The 23,569-nt window shown below is 35.9% G+C and overlaps 1 protein-coding gene across 5 annotated transcripts in view; it reads left to right on the forward strand.

The window, feature by feature from the left end:
• The window catches only part of SCRN3 (secernin 3), a 39,255-nt gene that overhangs the window by 12,685 nt on the left and 3,001 nt on the right, over positions 1-23,569 (forward strand). For all 5 annotated transcript variants that reach the window (XM_047772908.1, XM_047772912.1, XM_047772909.1 and 2 more), the window contains one exon: positions 22,373-22,535. In XM_047772908.1, coding sequence (XP_047628864.1) covers positions 22,373-22,535 — 163 coding nt within the window. The remainder of the gene's footprint in view (positions 1-22,372; positions 22,536-23,569) is intronic.

The following is a 23,569-nucleotide window of genomic DNA, read 5'->3' on the forward strand; positions in this document are numbered from 1 at the left end:
CTCAGAATGAGTACTTAGGACTCAACATTTAAATTTTTTAATTGTAAAAATAAAATGTATTATTGCTAGCATGTATTCTTTGTAGTCATATTTCCCTGTATACATACACAGTTTTTTTTTTAATAAAAATAGGTCAGTACTGAATATACTCTGTTTTAATCCACTTTTTAGTTGATGATATATTGGGAATATCATTTCCTATCTTTTGTCAGCATTCGTTGGAAATGTTTTAAAATTTCCTTTGTGATTTCTTTTCTGATTCATGGATTATTTAGAAGTGTGTTATTATTTCCCAAATATATGGAGGTTTTCTAGATATCATATTATAATTAATTTCTAATTTAATTCCATTGAACTCAGAGAACATACTCTGTATGATTTCAGTCCTTTAAAATTTACTGAGACTAATTTTATGCCCTAGCATGTGGTCTGTTTTGGTGTACAAAATACATACATCTTGCAGGTGTTGGGTATAGTGTTTTGTAAATATCAGGTCAAAATAGTTATTGTGATCATCTATGTCTTTACTAATTTTTTCTTGCTGTATATATCATTTGAGAGAGAAGTGTGAAAACCTCCAATTATATTTATGGAATTATCTGTTTAGCCTTTATTTATTTATTTATTTATTTATTTATTGCTTTTTAGGGCCTTACCTATGGCATATGGAGGTTCCCAGGCTAGGGGTTGAATCGGAGCTACAGCTGCCACCCCTTGCCACAGCAACATGGGATCCGAACTGCATCTGCAGCCTTCACCACAGCTTACAGCAATGCCAGATCCTTAACCCACTGAGCGAGGCCAGGGATTGAACCCACAACCTCATGGTTACTAGTCGGATTTGTTTCCATTGTGCCACAATGGGAATTTCAGCCTTTAATTCTGTCACTTTTTGCTTAATATATTTTAAGGCTTTGTTATTAGCTATGTACACATTTATAATTATTTTGTATTTCTGGTTAATTGGTCCTTTTACCTTCATGAAATATTTCTCACTTAATATTCTTTGTCTTGAAGTCAAGTTTAGTCTGGCCTTCTTCTGGTTACTATTTACATGACATAGTCACCTATCCATTTGCTTTTAAACTATTTATATCTTTATATTTAAAGCACATTGTTTGTAAAAAGCATATAGTTTCATCTTTTTAAAAACCATTTTGATAAGTTCTGCCTTTTAATTAAAATCTACAGCTTATTAACATTTAATATAGTCTGGTTCTGGTTCCAGATTAGATGGTGTAAGTACGCTCTGTCTTTCTGAATGTAACCAAAAACCTGGAAATACTGAATGGAACTCTTAAATGTAAAAGGGAGTAGGCAGTAGGAGAAAGACTACAACTAAAAGTATGAATTCATCTAGCAGTGAGTTTCATGTTGTTTTCCTTCCATATCTCCCTGCCTGCTTTCAAAAAGTATGAATCCTGGATATGTACTGAGTATGGATAGAAAATGGACCCAAAGTCTCATAACCAAAGACTCAGCTATCTGCTGTCAATGAGTGACTCACTGGAGACTGCTGGAGAGGGTGTGGAGAAAAGGGAACCCTCCTACCCTGTTGGTGGGAATGTAAATTGGTACAACCTTTATGGAGAACAGTATGGAGATTCCTCAGAAAACTAAATATAGAACTACCATATTATGTAGCAATCCCATTCCTGGGCATATATCCAGACAGAACTACAATGGAAAAAGATACATGCACCTGTGTGTTCATAGCAGCAGTATTCACAATAGCCAAGACATAGAAACAACCTAAATGTCTATTGACAGATGAATGGATTAAGAAGATGTGGTGTATATATTAATCCATTCCATTATATATATATAATGGAATACTACTCAGCCATAAAAAGAACAAAATAATACCATTTGCAGCAACATGGATGAAACTAGAGATTCTCATACTAAGTGAAGTAAGTCTGAAAGAGAAGACAAATATCATATAATGTCACTTATATGTGGGAGCTGAAATATGGCACAAAGGAACCTACCTGCAAAACAAATAGACTCACAGATATAGAGAACAGACTTGTGGTTGCCAAGGGGGATGATGAGGGAGTGGGAGAGACTGGGAGTTTGGGGTTAGTAGATGCAAACTATTACATTTAGGATGGATAAGGAATGAGGACCTACTGCATAGCATTGGGAACTATGTCCAGTTTCTTGGGATAGATCGTGATGGAAGATAATATAAGAAGGGTAATATGTGTATGTGTGTATTTTTGCTGTACAGCAGAAATTGGAGCAATTAACTATACTTAAACAACTAAAGACTCAGCTATATGCTGTCAATGAGTGACTCACTTTAAATAAATGAGGAATAAAAGAATGGGAGAAGATATAGCATGTAAATAATGATCAAAAGACAGTTGAGTTGGTTATATAAGTATTAGATGAAGTAGACTTTAGAGCAAGGTGCAGTACCAGGGAAAAAGATACTACATAATCAAAAAAGGGTCATTTGGGGATTATTATGTCTCTGGGGTAAATAATATGTGAACCTAACAACAAATTTCATAATAAATGAAGTAAGAACTAATAGAACTGAAGGGAGAAGTAGACAGTTCCACAATTGTAGTTGAGGACTTCAGTACTTCTCTTTCAGTCGTCAGAAGAACCAGGGGACAAAAAAATCAGAAAGGACATAAAAGAATTGGACAGTACTATCAGCCACTGTATCTAATTGATATTTATAGACTCTTCCACCCAACAACAGTGGAAATGTACATTCTTTTCAAGTGTTCATGGAATTTACACTCAGGTTGATTATATAGTGGGATATAAAACAAATACTTAAAAAGCTATAACAAAGTATGGTCTCTGACAATAATGAAATTAAATTTGGAATCAATTACAGGAGGATATCTGGAAAAATCCTGAAATACTTGGAAATTGTACAACATACTTTAAATCTATGGATCAAAAAAGAAGTCTCAAGGAAATGAGAAGATATTTTAGTGGAGTAAAATGAAAATCAGTGTACCAAAATTTATGAGATGCAGCAAAAGTTGTGCTTACAGGGAATTTTGTAGCATCACCTGCTTGTATTAGACAATAAGAAAGGACTCAACAATGTAAACTTTCACCTTAATAAATTCTTAAAAAAAGAACAAAATAGGAGTTCTGAAGTTCCCGTTGTGGCTCAGTGGAAACAAACCTGACTAGCATCCATGAGGACACAGGTTCGATCCCTGGCCTCACTCAGTGGGTTAAGGATCTGGCATCGCTGTGAGCTGTGGTGTAGGTCACAGATGTGGCTCAGATCCCATGTTCCTATGGCTGTGGGGTAGGCCCGTAGCTGTAGCTCCAATTTGATCCCTAGTCTGGGAACCTTCATATGCCTCATGTGCAGCCCTTAAAAAAAGACAAAGAAAAAAAATATAGGGGTTCCTGTCATGGCTCAGCACATTAAGAACCTGATTAGTAGCCACAAGAATGCACGTTCGGTACCTGGTCTTGCTCAGTGGGTTAAGGATCGAGCATTGCAGTGAGCTGTAGTGTAGGTCGCAGGCAAGGCTCAGATCTGGTATTGCTTTGGCAGCTGCAGCTCCTATTCGACCCCTAGACTGGAACTTCCAAATACCACAGGTGTGCCCCCCCCCCCAAAAAAAGAAAGAAAATCCGAAGCAAAAGTAAATAAAAAATAAATAAAATGCAGAAATCAACAAAATTGAAAACAAAACAATGGAGAAAATGTATCAAACTGAAAGCTGGTTCTTTGGAAAGATGAATAACTTGATATACTCTAGACAGCTAGAGTGTCTAGAAAAAAATAAAGACACAAGGTACATATCAAGAAAAAAGGTATCATTATAGACCCCACACACATTTGGAGGATAATAGCAGAGCACTATAAACAGCTCTGTGTTCAATAACTTAGAGGAAATGAACGAGTTCCTTAAAAGCCACAAATCACGAAAACTCACCTAAGAAGAAATAACCCTTGATTCAGCAATTTAATTGGTTACATTAAATCTGCAGTCTGTCTCTTGGTTGGCAGCTCAGATTTCAGTTCCTTTCTTTTCTTTTAGCTGAGCCGCTATCATTCTGCCCAACACATGCTGATTCATGAATCTGATGGAGATTTGGGTCGCGTTTTCTTACAGGGAATTTGAGGGGTTCCTCTCTGTAATTCTCTCCTTTCTGGGATTCTTCATTTTCTAGTACCTACGGTGCATCAGGACAGACCAAAGTTTTCTCTAACTACTTGCACCTTGTTCCACAGCATTGACCATGGCTTTTCCTCAGACTAAAACTGTATCAAAAATGGGGAATTTACCCTATCCTTCATCCTGTCTTCTAGGTGTCACCTCCCTTCCAGAATTTTCCTGCTTTTGTTCATTGTAAAGAGCCTTCAGTGTATTTTGTCCAAGTTTATAGTTACCTGAGGGAAGGTTGGTCTGATAGCCTAAATGAAAACAGAACTCCTTCCCATGTCATTTAATATTCCATGATATTATTTTACATATGAAAATAAATATATTCACATGATTCATAGTTCAGAGGTACACAAGAGTATGCAATAAAGTAGCTCCCTTCTACCCTGTCCCTAGATGTTCAGTTCTTTTTCTTATAGGCAATTCTTTATATATTTTTTCAGAGATGATGTATGCCTAATAAAAAAATATGTATATATATTCTTCGTTCTCTTTTTTTACAGAAATTGTAGCATGCCATGTACATTTTTCTGCACATAACTTTTTTAGTTAGCAACATATAATGTAGATCATCCAATTTTTATGTCTACAGAACCGTCTCATATTTTTGTCAAGTGCATAGTATTCTATTATTTTGGTATCTTATTAATTTCCATATATTATATTTTATCATTATAAAGATCGATTGTATGAATCATACTTTCAGTAACAAATTTCCTGTTATTTAGGTTGTTTTTAGTTTTTCATTAATGAAAAGTATACAACATGCTTGTAGCTTATTTATTTTTACATCATGATTCTTTTCCTAGAATTATTTCCTAGAAGTAGCATGTGGGGGTCTAAACATGTGCACATTTTAAGGCTTTTGAAACACTTTGTCAAAATGACCATCAGAAAAATTGCATCAATTTAAATTTCCACCAGCAATATGTGGCCCATTTTCTAATATATTTACTAATATAGGATATTATTTTTGTTCACTTTGATAAATTTTGTGAACAAAAATGGTATGTTACTATTTTAAAATATGATTCTCTCATTAGTGAGATTAGACATGTTCTTATATTTATTGAAAATTTATAACTTTTAAATACACTGCATGTTTTTGGAGTTCCTGTCATGGCTCAGTGGAAACGAATCCAACTAGGAACCATGAGTTTGCAGGTTCGATCCCTGGCCTCGCTCAGCGGGTTAAGGATCCAGCGTTGCGTGAGCTGTGGTTGTGGCGTAGGCTTGCAGTAGCAGCTCCAATTAGACCCCTAGCCTGGGAACATCCATATGCCACGGATGTGGCCCTCAAAAGATAAAAAAAGACAAAAAAATAAATAAATTGCCTGTTTATTATTATTATTATTATTTGCCTTTTTAGGGCCATACCTGTGGCATATGGAGGTTCCCAGGCTAGGGGTAGAATCAGAGCTGTAACTGCCAGCCTACGCCACAGCCGCTGCGACACAGGATCCGAGCTGTGTCTGCGACCTACACCACAGCTCATGCCAATGCCAGATCTTTAACCCACTGAGCAAGGCCAGGGATTGAGCCTGAGTCCTAATGGATACTAATCAGATTTGTTTCCACTGAGCCACAATGGGAATTCCAATTGCCTTTTTTTTTTAACATATCTTTCCCCAATTTTATATTCAACTACTACTAAGTTAAAAAATAACTTGTACCTTTGTCCACTTGGCTCCAGATAATTCCAGAAAAATAACTTTTAGAAGATTATTGGGTGGCAGATAACATCTAAAATGGTCATTCCACTAACAAAAATATGTGACTGATAATATCCTCCTTCACTTGAATGATAAAATGGCCTATAAATCAATCAGAAAGTAACTATTCAAAGATAGATCAGTCATTGATTAATACTTGCCTTTCAGGTATTCATTTAGCAAACTAATATAATTATGGCAGAAAAAAGTTGGTGACAGAATGTTTTCAGAATGCCTTAACATCATTGTTTTCAAAGCATTTGATATTTTATATTTTAATTTCCAGAAGAATGTCTTATTTGAAAAGTTTCTTATAAAATTTCTTATGTTAGTCTGTTATTTAATAAATAGGTTATTTAAACTGTCTCTTTTTATCATGTGATAGATATGTAGAAAATATTTATGGAGTAAACATATAGAAAGGAGTTCCCTTGTGGCCCAGTAGGTTTAAGATCTGGTGTTCCCACTGCATTAGCTTGGATTGCTGCTGTGGGGTAGATTTGATCCCTGGCCTGGGAACATCCGTATGCTATGGGCATGGCCAAAAAAAAAAAAAAAAGAAAATGCTAAAGTATATTATTTTTTAAAGTATATTATTCTAAGGACTTTGATTTTAGGCTTATTATTATTGTAAAAGAAGAGATAAAGTAATGGCTATAGCAACATCTACTCCCATTTATTTAAAAAGTATTTAGAAGTTTAGACATTGTGTGGAGTTCCCATTGTGGCACAGTGGAAATGAATCCAACTAGGAACCATGAGGTTGCGGGTTTGATCCCTGGCCTCGCTCAGTAGGTTAAGGATCTGGTGTTGCCATAAGCTGTGGTGTAGGTTGCAGATGGCGGCTTGGATCTAGTGTTGCTGTGGCTGTGGCGTAGGCCAGCAGCTGTAGCTCTGATTAGACCCCTAGCCTGGGAACCTCCATGTGCTGTGGGTGTGGCCCTAAAAAGAAAAAAAAAAACGTTTAGACATTTTCCTAAGTAATTGCATTATTTTAAGCAACCATGAGAGGCATGTATTATCTTCATTTTACAGATGGAAACTGTGTTTGTGCTTTTCAGTTGTCTCCCATATGAAGTTGAAAAAAATGGACTTTTATTTGTTTTTATATTTTTCTCAGCATTTAGTTCACTGTTTTGTACTAGTACGTGTGTGTTATTAAGTTTTTAAAATTAAATTAACAAAAATTGTTAGTTGAATTAAATTGTAATTTGGAAATAGTTTAACCAAGATCATTGTTGGTTTTTTTATTCTGACAATAAACCCAAAAGCTCAGAAATAAAATTAGCAGGTACTCTTTAAAAAAAATGAGGAATAACAACAGATAATGAAGATGGAGAAGAAAATGTCAAAACTCATAAAGTTTAGGGTGATTGGAGAAAAGGGAGGAAAAAAATAGGTAGAAATAATTATATGTAATCAGCCACTGCATTATAATAATTAATTCTGTTATATTTAACTATAAAATAACTGAATTATAGATTTGAAATACATACATATTATAGTAATAGATGCATCTGACATGAAACTTATTTTTTTTCTGGAGCATGAAGTACAGTCCATCCAGCTTTCTGTGCTTTGCCAAAAGAATAAATGTCTTTCCAGTACTTTTATAGAAAATTGTCTGCTAGTACATTGCGGCTAATTTTTTCTATGATTTTTCTGGATGGAAGAGCCTACCTCTCTTCTTTCCGACTAGTCGTACCTCACAGCTATTAACTGTGCTGCATGTGTATCCAAATTGTATATATATTCACTCATGTATTTTAAATAACTAGTTTAAATTGCAATGAAATTGTACCCTGTGTTTTGCATTCATTTTAGTGAACCCTGCCACTGCAGTCTCAGTACTTATTCAGTGCATGCTAGTGGATTACTTATAGCTGTCCTACTCAAGTGATCATGTAAATCCTTTTTTCATTTTGAGAATTGTAGGTTTTGAATATAGAAAACATTTTCATAATACCTGTGTTATTGCAGTGTTATGGTTCTGACACTGTTTTCATTAAAACTTGCCATTTATAGGAATTTATATTTGAATCATTCTAAAATCCCACTAGGTGCAGAAACTATGTGTCTGATAGGTAGGTGTGGATGGCTTTTGCCTTATTGTTTAGTTCCAATATTAAGGGTTGTTTTTAGGTATACTTTTTTTTTTTCTTCCTTCATTTTTCCAAAATTAACTGAAAGATATTGCTCCTGTAACAAGTTATCTACACATTCTTTTTCTTGAATTTGAAGTCATAGTTATATTAGGAAGAAACTGAAAACATGCTATTAACATAAAACAGTAGTGGAACATTAGATTGTTTTATATGGAAATCACTTTATTTTAATTCAAAATATTACAAAATCACAATTTGTGTGCATCTTGATGTAAGCTTTTTTCTTCTAATTATTCTCATATATCATGGGAATGAGGGGACATTCTTGCTTTTCATGCTTTCTTTGTCTTTGTGTGTAGTTTCATTTTTTTATTCCTTTGCTGTCATTGTAGGATTTGGGGAGAGAGGAAACAAATACCTGTGCTTAAATGAAAGTTATTTGTTTCTTTAGAACTAATTTTAATGCAGTAATTAAACATTTCCCTATAAAATATCTGGAAAAATTAGGTGGCAGGAATTATGTTTTATGTTATTTTTTACACTGTGCTTGTTACAGTATGGGTCTACCACATTCATATAATGTTATTAAGAAATTGATACTATTTGAGGGTAGAAACAGACTGGTATGTTTTATAAATGTGAGGCATAAAAGTAGAGTGGTTATAAGCACAGAGCTGGACTTGCTTCTGGTTAACAAGGAGTAGCTAGTGTTAGGCTCACCTCTCCCTCCAGAATCACTATAAAGCTGGAAGAATACAACTCACTGTTTGAAGGCATGGTGAATACCCAAAACAGGACATGAGGGGCCTAGATCCAGGAGAATGAGAAAAGACTAGCTGCACTTGGAGAAGAGCCTGACCTTCTATGTCACAATTTCTCCTTAAAGCAATTACTGATTTCTAAGCAGCACATATATAGAATGAGACACTGTAGGATGAGTAGTTGCTAAGAACTTAAAAAGCAAAGTAGAGATTGTAACAGTCTCATAAAGGCTTAGGGACAGAAATTGGACTTGAAGACCAACCAAGAAAAAGGGACCTGGGAAATACCCTAAGCTATCAGTTGAACCCCCAGAAAGGCTATAGCTTAGGAGTAAGAACAAAGAATAGACCAATATCGGTTAAATCAGTAGGTAATCTACCTACATTCTCTCTGTTTGCCAGAAGAAAATGAAAACCTTTGTGTAGGAAAATATCATGCAGAACCTCTACAAGTTATTTGTCTGTAGTGTCCAACAGTCAATAAAAAATGATCAGACTTGCCAAGAAATAGGACCAAATGACTGAAAATCAAGAGAAAGTAGACATTAGAAACTGACCCATTTGTTATCCATAAATTAGCTTTTTGGGATACAAACATTAAAATTGGGTTTGGTTTTGGAGTTTCTATTGTGGCTCAGTGGGTTAAGAACCGACTAGTGTCCATGAGGATGCAGGTTCAATCCCTGGCCTTGTTAGTGGGTTAAGGATCTGGCGTTGCCGCTGCGGCATAGGTGGCAGATGCAACTCAGATCTGACATTGCTGTGGCTGTGGTGTAGGCCAGCATCTGTAGCTCTGATTCAACCCCTAGCCTGGGAATTTCCATATGCCATAGGTGCGGCCATAAAAAAATAGAAAAAAAATTGTTATGTTTTATGTGTGCAAGGAAATTAAACAAAAAGATGGAGACTTTCATCAGAGAACTGAAATCTATAAAAGCGAACCAAATGGAAATAATGTAAGTGTAAATTTATAATAACTGAAGAATTCAATAGATTAGTTTAACAGTGGATCAGACATAACAGAAGAAAAAAAATCAGTGAATTGGGAGATGAGTATAAAATTTCCTGATTGAAACAGAAAAGAGTTTGGAAAATATAGACAAGAATATGAGAGCCATATAGGACTCATTGAAAAGGTCTCATATAAATGTAGTTGGAATCCTAGTAGTAAAGGAGACAGAATATGGAGAGACAAAAGCAAGATTTGAAGAGATACTTGCCAAGAATTTTTCCAAACTAATAGAAGTCATCAAGCCACAGCTTCCTGAATCCCAAGATTACATAAAAGGAACCAACACTTGGGCACATCATAATAAGGTTGCTGAAGGGGGAAATAAACAGAAAATCTTAAAATCTGTCAGAGAGAAAATATATATTATCTTTAAAGAAGCAAATATAAGACTGACAGGTAACTTTTCAACAGGAGGTAATTTAGAAGACTCTAAAATGACACCTTGAAAGTGATGGAGAAAAATAATTACTACCAATTTAGGATTCTATACCTAGTGAAAATATGCTCCAAAAATGAAACTGAAATAAAATTGAGAGAATTTGTCACTAGAGAGTTGGCACTGAAAGAAATACTAAGGGTCATTCTTCAGTCATAAAAATGATCTAAGATAGAATGAAGAGCAACAGAAACAATAAATACATGTGGGTAAAACTAAATGAATCTTGTCTGTTTAAAATAATAATAATTTTATGATGAATGGTCATGGCTGCCATGCTCAAGTTCTCCTGTGCTTTGATTTCACATAGTACCAAGGCTCTGCTTCCCACAGGCTGCTCCTGGCCAGTGACTGAAAGTGGCAGGGAGTCCAAGGCAGGCCCATTCTTGGGGTCACTGGATTCCTCTGGTGGCTGACTTTGGGTCAAGGACTCCCTGACAGGCTTGCAAAGCTTTTCTTAGATGGTATAGGAGTCTAGGTCACTTTCACCCAACATTTATTCCCTCTCTATGAAACCCAGGTTCAAATGTATGTCACAATTTGGCTTCCTCCCCATTTTTCTCTCACAGGCATTTTCCTTCATAAAATCTTTGTACATTTAAGCCCATGTGGCAAGTGCATCTCAGAAGGACCCAGATGAACATAGTAGAATGAAAGGTATGAGAGTAGCACAAAAGACAGGGGGCAGTAATTAAAGTGTTACAAGTCTTTGCTTTAACTAAGAAGTGGGGAAGAACTAATTTAAGGCAGATTGTAATAAATCAAGTGAAACTAATAATAAAAGAATGTATGAATAAACTCAGGGAGAAATAGAATATAAGTACTTGAAAAATTCAAAAGAGGGCAAGAAAGGAAAAAAAGTGAAAAAGAATAGCTGGCATAAATAGAAAACTAATAATAAAATGGTTGACTTTGTCCCATGTGGAATTTTTCCTATAAGATCTCTAGTATTACAGTAATGCTTTTAGAAAGGCCATTTTCACTGTACCAGAAATTGTTACCTATATCTTATATGTATAGTTTCATTTTTTAAATTTAAATTATAACTCTTCTGGAATTTTTCTAAAATAGAGTATGAATTAGGATTTCAGTTTCTCAAATGATTACTCAATGATCCCAGCCCCACTTTTTTTTTTCATCTTTTTAGGGCTAAACCCATGGCATATGGAGGTTAGGCTAGGTGTCAGATTGGAGCTGCAGCTGCTGGCCTACGCCACAGCCACAGCAACACCAGATCTGAGCCACATCTGCAACCTGCACCACAGCTCACGGCAACACCAGATCCTTAATGCACTGAGCAAGGCCAGGGATTGAACCTTTGTCTTCATGAATACTAGTCAGTTTTCATTTCTGCTGAGCCACGACAGGATCTCCCTCTAGCCTCACTTTTAAAATGAATTATCTTTTCTGAACTGATTGGAAATACCAACCAACTTTATCAAATATTCACTTCCTAAGTAAATCCAGTGTAAAGTAGACTACTGTATTTGTCCAGTTTTGTTTAGAACAGTGTAAGTATACAGATAGGTGCTCAATACTTGCTTTTTGAGCCAGAGGACAATATGAACGAATTGACTATATATATATATATATATATATTTTTTTTTTTATTTTCCCACTGTACAGCAAGGGAGTCAGGTTATCATTACATGTATACATTACAATTACATTTTTCCCCCACCCTTTCTTCTGCTGCAACAGGAGTATCTAGACAAAGTTCTCAATGCTATTCAGCAGGATCTCCTTGTAAATCTATTCTAAGTTGTGTCTGATAAGCCCAAGCTCCCGATCCCTCCCACTCCCTCCCCCTCCCCCTCCCATCAGGCAGCCACAAGTCTCTTCTCCAAGTCCATGATTTTCTTTTCTGTGGAGATGTTCATTTGTGCTGGATATTAGATTCCAGTTATGACTGATATCATATGGTATTTGTCTTTGTCTTTCTGGCTCATTTCACTCAGTATGAGATTCTCTAGTTCCATCCATGTTGCTGCAAATGGCATTATGTCATTCTTTTTGATGGCTGAGTAGTATTCCATTGTGTATATATACCATGTCTTCCAAATCCAATCATCTGTCGATGGACATTTGGGTTGTTTCCATGTCTTGGCTATTGTGAATAGTGCTGCAATGAACATGCGGGTGCACGTGTCTCTTTTAAGTAGAGTTTTGTCCGGATAGATGCCCAAGAGTGGGATTGCGGGGACATGTGGAAGTTCTATGTACAATATATATTTTTTAATGTGGTCGGACAAGTACCTCCTCATTATTCTGCCTTTTCATAATTTCCTGACAGTCCTTGACTGTTCATTTTTCAAGGTAAATTTTACAACCATTTTTTTCGAGCTTCCCCCAAAAGAATCTTTTTGAGGTTTGATTGGAATTGAGTTAAAAACTATAGATTATTTTAGGGGAGAGTTGACATCTAATAATATTGCCTTCCTATTTAAGAACAAGATAGGGTTGTCCATGTATTGAATTTTTCTCTGGTGTTCCTAAGTAGACTTTTGTATTTATATAAGTTTTCCATATTGACATTTTTTGTTGTTGTTACTTAAGAAATCTTTTGTGAACATTTGCTCCTTGCTAGGCATGGGGCCACAAAGCAGCAGACATGATATAGTCTGTAACTTTCTGGATCATAGTAACTGGTGGAGGAGAGAACACAGGCAAGTAACAAATGATATTGTTCACTATTTGATTGTTTTCCAATTTTTTACCACTGTAAATCATGTTGCAGTGAACATCTTATTCATTAAGTTATATCTGGCATTTCAAAATCATTTCTTTTGGAGTTCCTATTGTCATGCAGCATAAATGAATCTGACTGGTATCCATGAGGATGCAGGTTTGATCCCTGGCTTCACTCAGTGGGTTAAGGATCTGGTGTTGCCATGAGCTATGGTGTAGGTCACAGATGTAGCTCAGATTCTGAGTTGCCGTGGCTGTGGCATAGGCCAGCAGCTGTAGCTCCTATTTGACCCCTAACCTGGCAACTTCCATATGCCGAGGGTGTGGCCCTAAAAAACAAAAAACAGAATTATTTCTGTCAAACTGATTCTATAAGGAAAATCAGACCTATGAAATTTGCAGTTTCAACCCAAACAAGAAAACAATTGTTTCTAGTTCTCTTCTATAGAGCCCAAACAAATTGTTCCTTAATGGAACTTTTTTTTCCAAAATTTCAAATTGTTTTAATTACCTTTTAATATATTTATTTTGTACTCTGTGACTTTGCTACATTAACTTATTAGTTCTAGGAGATGGGGGGGGGGGTGGCTGGACTTCCTGGGATTTTGTGTGTAGAATATCATGTCATCTGCAAACATGGACAGTTTAGTTCTTCCTTTCTTGAAGGAGGTGCTTTTTATTTCCTTTTCTTGCCTTATTGTGCTGGCTAGGACTTCAAGTATTATATTGAATAAGAATGGTGAAAGTAGGAATTCCTGTTATGGTGCAATGGGATTGGCAGCATCTTGGGAGTGCTGTGATGTAGGTTCAATCCCTGGCCCAGCACAGTGGGTTAAGGGCCCAGCACAGTGGGTTAAGGGCCCAGTACAGTGGGTTAAGGGCCCAGCATTGCTGCAGCCATGGCTTAGGTTGCAACTGTGGCTCAGAATCTGAACCCTGGTCTGAGAATTCCAAGTGCTGCTGGGTGGCCAAACAAAACAAAACAAAACAAAACAAAACAAAAAAACAAAACAGAATGCTGTGAGGAGACATCCTTGCTTCGTTCCCAGTCCTAGGGGGAAGACATCTAGTCATTTACCATAGTATTACCTGTGGCTTTTTGTAGAAGTGCTTTGTCCACTTTATCAAGTTAAGGTAGTTTTTCTCTATTCTTTGTTTGCTAAGAAGTTTTTCTTTTTTCTTTTTCTTTTTTCTTTTTTTTGCCATTTCTAGGGCCGTTCCCACAGCATATGGAGGTTCCCAGGCTAGGGGTCTAATTGGAGCTGTAGTTGCCAGCCTACACCAGAGCCACTGAAACGCTGGATCCGAGCTGAGTCTGCAACCTACACCACAAATCACGGCAACACCGGATCCTTAACCCACTGAGCAAGGCCAGGGATTGAACCCGAAACCTCATGGTTCCTAGTTGGATTCGTTAACCACTGAGCCACGATGGGAACTCCAAGAAGTTTTTCTTTTTTTATCATGAATAGATATTGAGGTTTGTCAGGTGCTTTTTCTGTGTCAATTGATATGACTCTTTTTCTTTAGCTTGTTGACATGATAGATTACATTGATCTTTTAATACTGAACCAGCCTTTTATCCTTGGAATAAGCCCAGCTTGGTCATGGTATGTAATTATTTGTATATATTACTGGGTTCTATTTGCTAATATTTTGTTGAGGGTTTTTGCCTTTGTATTCGTGAGAGCTATTGGTCTGTATTGTTTTGTTTGTACTATCTTTGGTTTTGGTATTAGGGTGATATTTGCCTCATTAAATGAGTCAGGAAGTATTCCCTCCTTTTTAATTTTATGAAAGAGATTGTGTAGATTTAGAGTTAATACTTCCTTAAATGTTTAGTAGAATTCTCCAGTGAAAACATTTGGGCCTGGAGATTTCTTTTCTGGGAACTTTAAGATCAATTTCTTTAAGAGATACAGGGCTATTCATATTTTCTATTTCATATTAAGTGAGTTTTTTAAATATGTGCTTTTCAAATAATTAGTCCATTTCTTCTAAGTTGTTAATTTATGTGTATAGAGTTGTTTGTAGTTGTTCAGTGTTCCCTTATTATACTTTTACTATCTGCAAGGTTTGTCATGATACCCCTGTTTCATTTCTGATATTGGTAATTTTGTAATTTGTGTTTTCTCTCTTTTTCTGTCAGCCTAATTAGAGGTTTGTCAATTTCATTAATTTTTTTCAAAAAAACTCTTTTTGTTTCATTGACTTTTCTCTGTTGTGTTTTTCTTTTTTTTTTTTTGTCTTTTTGCTATTTCTTGGGCGGCTCCCACGGCATATGGAGGTTCCCAGGCTAGGGGTCAAATCAGAGCTGTAGCCACTGGACTACACCACAGCCACAGCAACATGGGATCCGAGCCACGTCTGCAACCTACACCACAGCTCACGGCAATGCCAGATCATTAACCCACTGATTAAGGCCAGGGATCAAACCCGCAACCTCATGGTTCCTAGTCGGATTCGTTAACCACTGAGCCACGATGGGAACTCCTCTCTGTTGTTTTTCTGTTTTCAATTTAATTAATTTCTGCTCTTTATTATATTCTTTCTTCTGCTTGTTTTGGGCTTATTTTGCTCTTCTTTTTCCAGTTTGTTAGGTGGAAACAGATTATTGATTTCCAATTGACTTTTAAGGGTTTTTTTTTTTCTGGATATTTTATTTTTTTTGCTGGTTATGTGAATGAAATATTTTCCTATTATGTTTTTTAATTGGTTGTTTTTGATCTATAAGAAAACAATAGAGTGTTTTTATTTATATACTGGGACACCTCACTGATAACTCTATTGTGTTTGTAGTTTTAAAATCTATGCTCTTGGTTTTTTCAGGTAGGGAATTATATGCTAGTGATCCTATTTTAATTTTCTAGTAGAATTATACTTTTGGAACTATAAGCTTTGTGCAAGCATATAAAATTAGGAGGTCATATAAGAAAATTGGGGAGATGTAGGACTTAAAAAAATGACCTCATTTAGTCACATATCAGCTAGTTAATGAAGCAAAGATTGCAGAAAGCTGTGATGGATGGTAGGAGGGGTGTCCATTTTATCTGAATTTTCAGTCTGATGCCCCAAAGTTACAAGAAAAGCAAAAGCAGTATTAAACATAATCACTGATGAACTATTTATAAAATTACTCCTCATTCAAATATCTTTTCCAAATTAACAGTCTTTCTTCTTCTTTGCTGTCAGTATTTTTGTTGATGTCTCTTAATGATTATTAAATATTCAACAACACAATACAAATAAAATACAAACTGAAGATTTCAAGAAGTCTATGAAATTAACATTGGACAACTGATTAAGTCACATACAAAGCCACTAACAAATCAAAAATGCCCAGAGAATTAGACCTATTGAAAACTGAAAAAAAACTTAGGACAATAACCCAGCAAAAGTGCTTCAAAAGAAAATAATTTGAATATTAAAGAATTAAGGGAAGACTTGAGAAATTTGATGAAGTCCTCATATATTTTTGCAAACATTACCTTTATGATCATGCTGCAATAGCCGAAGTCGAATTCTCTTATCATTATGTTGTAAAAATTACACTGGATTTATACTTTGCTCTAAGAATCAGCATACTAAAATTTTATTTTTTATTTTTATTTTTTCTCTTTTTTTTTTTTTGTCCTTTAGGGCCGCACTGGCGGCACATGGAGATTCCCAGGCTAGGGGTCAAATCTGAGCTGTAGCTGCCAGCCTATGCCAGAGCCACAGCAACACAGGATCTGAGGCTCATCTGCAACCTACACCACAGCTCACGGCAACGCCAGATCCTTAACCCACTGAGCAAGGCCAGGGATCAAATATAGATGCTAGTTGGGTTCATTAACCACTAAGCTATGATGGGAACTCCAGCATACTAAAATTGTAATCTAAATTTTGTTAACTATATAAGCCTATATAAATTTAATTTTTGCTTTTAAGTCTCATTTTAAAGACCCAATCTGTCCTTTTCCCAATAAAGTTTCAATTCTTATTTTAAATGTTGCGGGGAGTTCCCATCGTGGTGCAGCAGATATGAATCTGACTAAGAACCATGAGGTTTCAGGTTCAATCCCTAGCCTCGCTCAGTGGGTTAAGGATCCTGCGGCATTGCTGTGAGCTGTGGTGTAGGTTGCAGACTTGGCTCAGATCCTATGTTGCTGTGGCTGTGGCGTAAACTCCTAGCCTGGGAATCTCCATATGCCAAGAGTGTGGCCCTAAAAAAAAAAAAAAAAATGTTGCTTTAAGTAGCTATTTTCTGGTACCACCTTTCTTCTGATAATGAGAATTTCTTGTATTTATTCAAAGAGAAGGTTTTAAACCTGTTCCGAAACTCTTTAGGAAAAATCTTTTTTGAATTGTTAACTGTGGTTACCTCAATTGAAGTTGGATCAGAGGGCTTTCACCTCTTTATATTCTTAGAGCTATATATCTATGTCTAAATCTATCAGTATCTATCTTTCTGTCTTTCTGTGTATCTATATCTCCATTGCCTAGGACAGTGCCTGGAATTTAGTAGGTGTTTGATTAACATGTGTTGACTGAATGAGAACTAAACAGAGACTATCCCATTTTTGTCTTTAGAAAATTTATAATCTAATGGCAGAGTTAGGACCAGTGTAAAACAAAAGATAGGACTAAAATGGACAGAAGATGGATGGAAAGTAAAAGGTTATTTTAGTTAAGCTTAGCGCAGTAAATTTTAATTTGAAGCAATCAGGAGATAAATCCTAAACCTCATCTTTGACATGAATGTGTATAGAAAGGAACAGAACTGTCTGATGGTATATTTGGCTTTTAAAATTTGGAGGGGATGGGAAATGCCTTCCAAATTCTGAGCTTCTCTAACTGTGGCTTTATTGTGTTTGCTAAAGAGACAAAGATAGATGTTTTTTTCTATTTTTCTTAAAAAAAAACCTTAAAAATACCAAACTTTACATATGAAAGCAGAAAATAGAATATAATGACATTTCTTTTCATCATGCACAATGGACATTTACATTTTATTTTATTTTATTTTATTTATTTTTTTTGGGAGGATTGGCTTTATTTTTATTTTTTTTATTTTTATAATTTTTTTTTATTTTCCCACTGTACAGCAAGGGGGTCAGGTTATCCTTACATGTATACATTACAATTACATTTTTCCCCCACCCTTTCTTCTGCTGCAACAGGAGTATCTAGACAAAGTTCTCAATGCTATTCAGCAGGATCTCCTTGTAAATCTATTCTAAGTTGTGTCTGATAAGCCCAAGCTCCCGATCCCTCCCACTCCCTCCCCCTCCCCCTCCCATCAGGCAGCCACAAGTCTCTTCTCCAAGTCCATGATTTTCTTTTCTGTGGAGATGTTCATTTGTGCTGGATATTAGATTCCAGTTATGACTGATATCATATGGTATTTGTCTTTGTCTTTCTGGCTCATTTCACTCAGTATGAGATTCTCTAGTTCCATCCATGTTGCTGCAAATGGCATTATGTCATTCTTTTTGATGGCTGAGTAGTATTCCATTGTGTATATATACCATGTCTTCCAAATCCAATCATCTGTCGATGGACATTTGGGTTGTTTCCATGTCTTGGCTATTGTGAATAGTGCTGCAATGAACATGCGGGTGCACGTGTCTCTTTTAAGTAGAGTTTTGTCCGGATAGATGCCCAAGAGTGGGATTGTGGGGTCATGTGGAAGTTCTATGTATAGATTTCTAAGGTATCTCCAAACTGTTCTCCATAGTGGCTGTACCAGTTTCCATTCCCACCAACAGTGCAGGAGGGTTCCCTTTTCTCCACACCCCCTCCAGCACTTGTTATTTGTGGACTTCTTAATGATGGCCATTCTGACTGGTGTGAGGTGATATCTCATGGTAGTTTGGATTTGCATTTCTCTTCTAATCAGCGATGTTGAGCATTTTTTCATGTGTTTGTTGGCCATCTGTATATCTTCTTTGGAGAAATGTCTATTCAGGACTTTTGCCCATTTTTCCATTGATTGATTGGCTTTTTTGCTGTTGGGTTGTATAAGTTGTTTATATATTCTAGAGATTAAGCCCTTGTCAGTTGCATCATTTGAAACTGCTTTCTCCCATTCTGTAAGTTGTCTTTTTGTTTTCTTTTGGGTTTCCTTTGCTGTGCAAAAGCGTTTCAGTTTGATGAGGTCCCCTGGGTTTATTTTTGCTCTAGTTTCTATTGCTTTGGGAGACTGACCTGAGAACATATTCATGATGTTGATGTCAGAGAGTGTTTTGCCTATGTTTTCTTCTAGGAGTTTGATGGTGTCCTGTCATATATTTAAGTCTTTCAGCCATTTTGAATTTATTTGTGTGCATGGTGTGAGGGTGTGTTCTAGTTTCATTGCTTTGCATGCAGCTGTCCAGGTTTCCCAGCAATGCTTGCTGAATAGACATTTACATTTTAAAATTAGCACAGCAGAACTATGTACCTACAAATTACATTAGCCAATAATCTCTTTTGTCTCCTTCATTCCCACTCAGGTTACAATTCACACTTTTATATAAGAGCATTAATGTCAGGTATAGAGGGTTGTTATAGAAAAATAATTTGCTATTTTGTGAAAAACATCTTGTATAATATTGAAAACTAAGCACAATATTCTCTTAATATTTGGTTTCCAGAATGGATTGACTCAAATAATAGTTAGTGATGTTGTTAATTAATTGTTAACTACATACATCTTAAAAAACTTTGGTCTCAACAAAATTTTAGCCAGCTGAATCCAACAACATATAAAAAATATCATATACCACAACTAAGTGGGATTCATCCCAGATTCACAAGGATGGTTCAGCATAAGCAAGTCATACACCACATTAACAGAAGAAAAGTCAAAAATCACATGATATTCTCAATAGATACAGAAAAAGCGTTTGACAAAATCCAATATCTATTCATGATAAAAACTCTTACCCAAGTGGGTATAGAGGGAACATACCTTAACATAATAAAATCCATTTATGACAAACCCACAGCAAATATAATTCTCAGTGGAGAAAAACTGAAAGCCTTTCCACGAAAATCTGAACAAGACAAGGATGCCCACTCTCACCACTTTCATTCAGTGTAATATTGGAAGTCCTAGCCACAGCAATCAGACAAAATTGGATGAGAAGGGGTAAAACTGTCACTCTATGCAGATGACATGATACTATATATAGAAAACCCTAAAGACTCCACACAAAAACCACTCAAACTGATTAATGAATTCAGCAAAGTATCAGGATATAAGATTAATGTTCAGAAATAAGTTGCATTTTTGTATACTAACAATGAAATATTTAAAAAGGAATATAGAAAAACAATATTTTGTAAAATCACAACCCCAAAAATTAAATACCTAGGAATAAACCTAAGGAGATGAAAGACTTATATGCTGAGAACTGTAAAACATTAATAAAGGAAATTAAAGAGGATTCAAAGAAATGGAAAGATATTTCATGCTCCTGTATTGGATGAATTGATATTGTTAAAATGGCCAGTATACTACCCAAATCAATCTACAGGTTCAGTACAGTCCCTATCGAATAACCTATGACATTTCTTATAGAACTAGAACAAACAATCCAAAAATTTACATGGAACCATAAATGACTCAGAATTGCCAAAGCAATCCTGAGGGGGGAAAAACCAAGCAGGAGGCATAACCCTCCCAGACTTTAGACAATATTACAAAGCTACAGTGATCAAGACAGTGTGGTACTGGTACCAAAACAGACATACAGACGAATGGAACAGAATAAAGAGCCCAGAAATAAACCAGACACCTACAGTCAATTAATCTTTGACAAAGGAGGCGAGAATATAAAATGGGAAAAAGACAGTCCCTTCAGCAAGTGGTGCTGGGAAAACTGGACAGCTGCATATAAATCAATGAAACTAGAGCACACTTTCATGCTGTGCACAAAAATAAACTCAAAATGGCTTAGAGACTTAAGCATAAGACAGAACACCATCAAACTCCTAGAAGAGAACATAGGCAAAAATTTTCTGACATCAATTGTACAAATGTTTTCTTAGGTCGGTCTCCCAAAGCAGCAGAAATAAAAGCAAAAATAAACTGTTGGGACCTAATCAAGCTTACAAGCTTTTGCACAGCAAAAGAAACCATAAAAAAACCCCAAAAAGACAACTTACAGAATGAGAGAAAATAGTTTAAAATAATGCAACTGGCAAGGGCTTTATCTCTAAAATATACAACCAACTTATACAACTTAACAGCAAAAAAAAAAAATAAAATAAAAATAAAAAAATTGAAAAATGAGCAGAAGACCTGAATAGATATTTCTTCAAAGAAGATATACAGATGGCCAATGGGTGCATGACAAAATGCTCAACATCACTAATTACTAGAGAAATGCAAATCAAAACTGCAGTGAGGTACCATGTCACAGTGGTCAGAATGACTGCCATTAACAAGTCAACAAATAACAAATGCTGGAGAGGATGTGGAGAAAAGGAAACCCTCCTTCACTGTTGGTGGGAATGTAAATTGGTACAACCACTATGGAGAACAGTATGGAGATTCCTCAGGAAACTAAATATAAAACTACCATGTGACCAATCAATCCTACTCCTGGGCATTTATCCAGACAAAATGTTTGCTGAAATGGATACATGCACCCTTAAGTTCATTGCAGCACTGTTCATAATAGCCAAGACATGGAAACAATGACAGATGAATGTCCAATGACAGATGAATGGATTAAGCAGATGTAGTAACATATACAAAATGGAATACTACTCAGCCATAAAAAGAACAAAATAATGCCATATGCAGCAATATGGATGAAAGTCGAAATTATCATACTAAGTGAAGTAAGTCAGAAAGAAAAAGACAAATATCATATGATATTGCTTGTATTGGGAATCTAATATATGGCACAAAATGAACCTATCTATAGAAAAGAAACAAACTCATGGACATGGAGAACAGACTTGTGGCTGCTAAGGGGGAAGGGGAGGCAGTGGGATGGACTGGGAGTTTGGAGTTAGTAGATGCAAACTATTGCATTTGGAATGGATAAGCAATGAGATCCTGCTGTATAGCACAGGAAACTATATCTAGTCATTTGTGATGGAACATGATGGAGGATAATGTAAGAAAAAGAATGTGTGTGTGTGTGTGTGTGTGTCACTTTGCTGTACAGCAGGAATTGACAGCATATTATAAATCAATTATAATAAAAAATCTTAAAAAATTTTGGAAGGGCGTGAGGTTGAGTGTTCTCAGTATTATTTCCTTCTTCTTAGAAAATAACAGATTTTACCTGTTATACTCTTTTGAGGCTTTGTAAATTTTATACTTAAAAAAATATCTTCCTTGAAACAGTGGAGTGAGTCTAATAGTTATGATACAAGGGTTGTTTGTAGTCAATCTTTTAAATTTATACCTAGACCACTATGTCATATTATGTATTATCAATAGAGAAAGGCATTCATAATTGCAGGATACCAGCCTTTAAATGCATATGCATTTGATGGTCTTAAAATTTATTTCCCTAGGAAACATAACTTTCAAAACAATGATGGAAATTCTCCGAGATAAACCAAGTGGCATTAATATGGAGGGAGAATTCCTGACTACAGCAAGCATGGTTTCTATTTTACCTCAGGACTCCAACCTTCCTTGCATTCATTTCTTTACAGGGACTCCTCATCCTGAGAGGTAGAGTTACAAAATGCTATAAACTAGGCGGGGGGTGGGGTGGGGGGAGGTGGTCAGTGAGTACGGTAGGGTCATTAGTCTGTTGATGATTTTGTCAGGCTACATTGTTGTTGCACAAATACAACAATAGTTTTTGAATGCATTTTCTGTTCTGATTTTAGTCTGCCATTTCTATGTGTGTATAACTGCCATAACTATTCTCATTCTTATGAGACAAAAATGTTTATAGTTTCTGGTACGAAGTTATCCCACTCCCTCTTTCCCCAAATTTATTTAAAATTGTCAAGAAATGAAAGTAGATTGGTTTTCCTATGCAGATTTCAGTATTACAATGTTAAATGATTAGTAAAAGTGAAAAGATTAAACAATCTAGAAAATACATGTAAAGCTTAAAATCAGTAGTTCAAGTTATATCTTAAGTAACATATATACAGACTACATTGATTTAATCATCAGTATCTCTTATAAAACTTAACACATATTGCATTTAGAAATGATCTTTCTTTTTCTTTTAGGGCCACACCATGGCATATGGAAGATCCCAGGCCTAGAGGTCAAATCAGAGGTGTAGCCACAGGCCTAATCACAGCCACAGCAACGCCAGATCCGAGCTGTGTCTGTGACCTACCCACAGCTCATGGCAACGCCAGATTCTTAATTCACTGAGCGAGACCGTGGATTGAACCCGTGTCCTCATGGATCCTCATCTGGTTCGTTACTGCTGAACCACAATGGGAATTCCAGAAATGATCTTATATTCAGTATCCTGAGTGTTACAATCTTTCATAATATTAGATTGTGAAGAGAATGAAATGAAACTTATGAACCCTTTCTTAATACTGCAGCTGAATTTCTTCCCAAATCCTAATCCTCAGTCTACTACATTGAAGATTGTTCTTACTCTCCAGCTGTGGAGTTTGCAGTAGAAAATGGTGAACTGTAATTTCAGTTGACACTGTTTATATGCCAGGCCCTTTGTTAGGTTCATGAGAATACAAGGCTAAATAAAGTATGGTCCCCCTGATCCAAAAGGA

This window comes from Phacochoerus africanus, chromosome 3, assembly GCF_016906955.1.
Source record: "Phacochoerus africanus isolate WHEZ1 chromosome 3, ROS_Pafr_v1, whole genome shotgun sequence".
Lineage (NCBI taxonomy): Eukaryota > Metazoa > Chordata > Mammalia > Artiodactyla > Suidae > Phacochoerus > Phacochoerus africanus.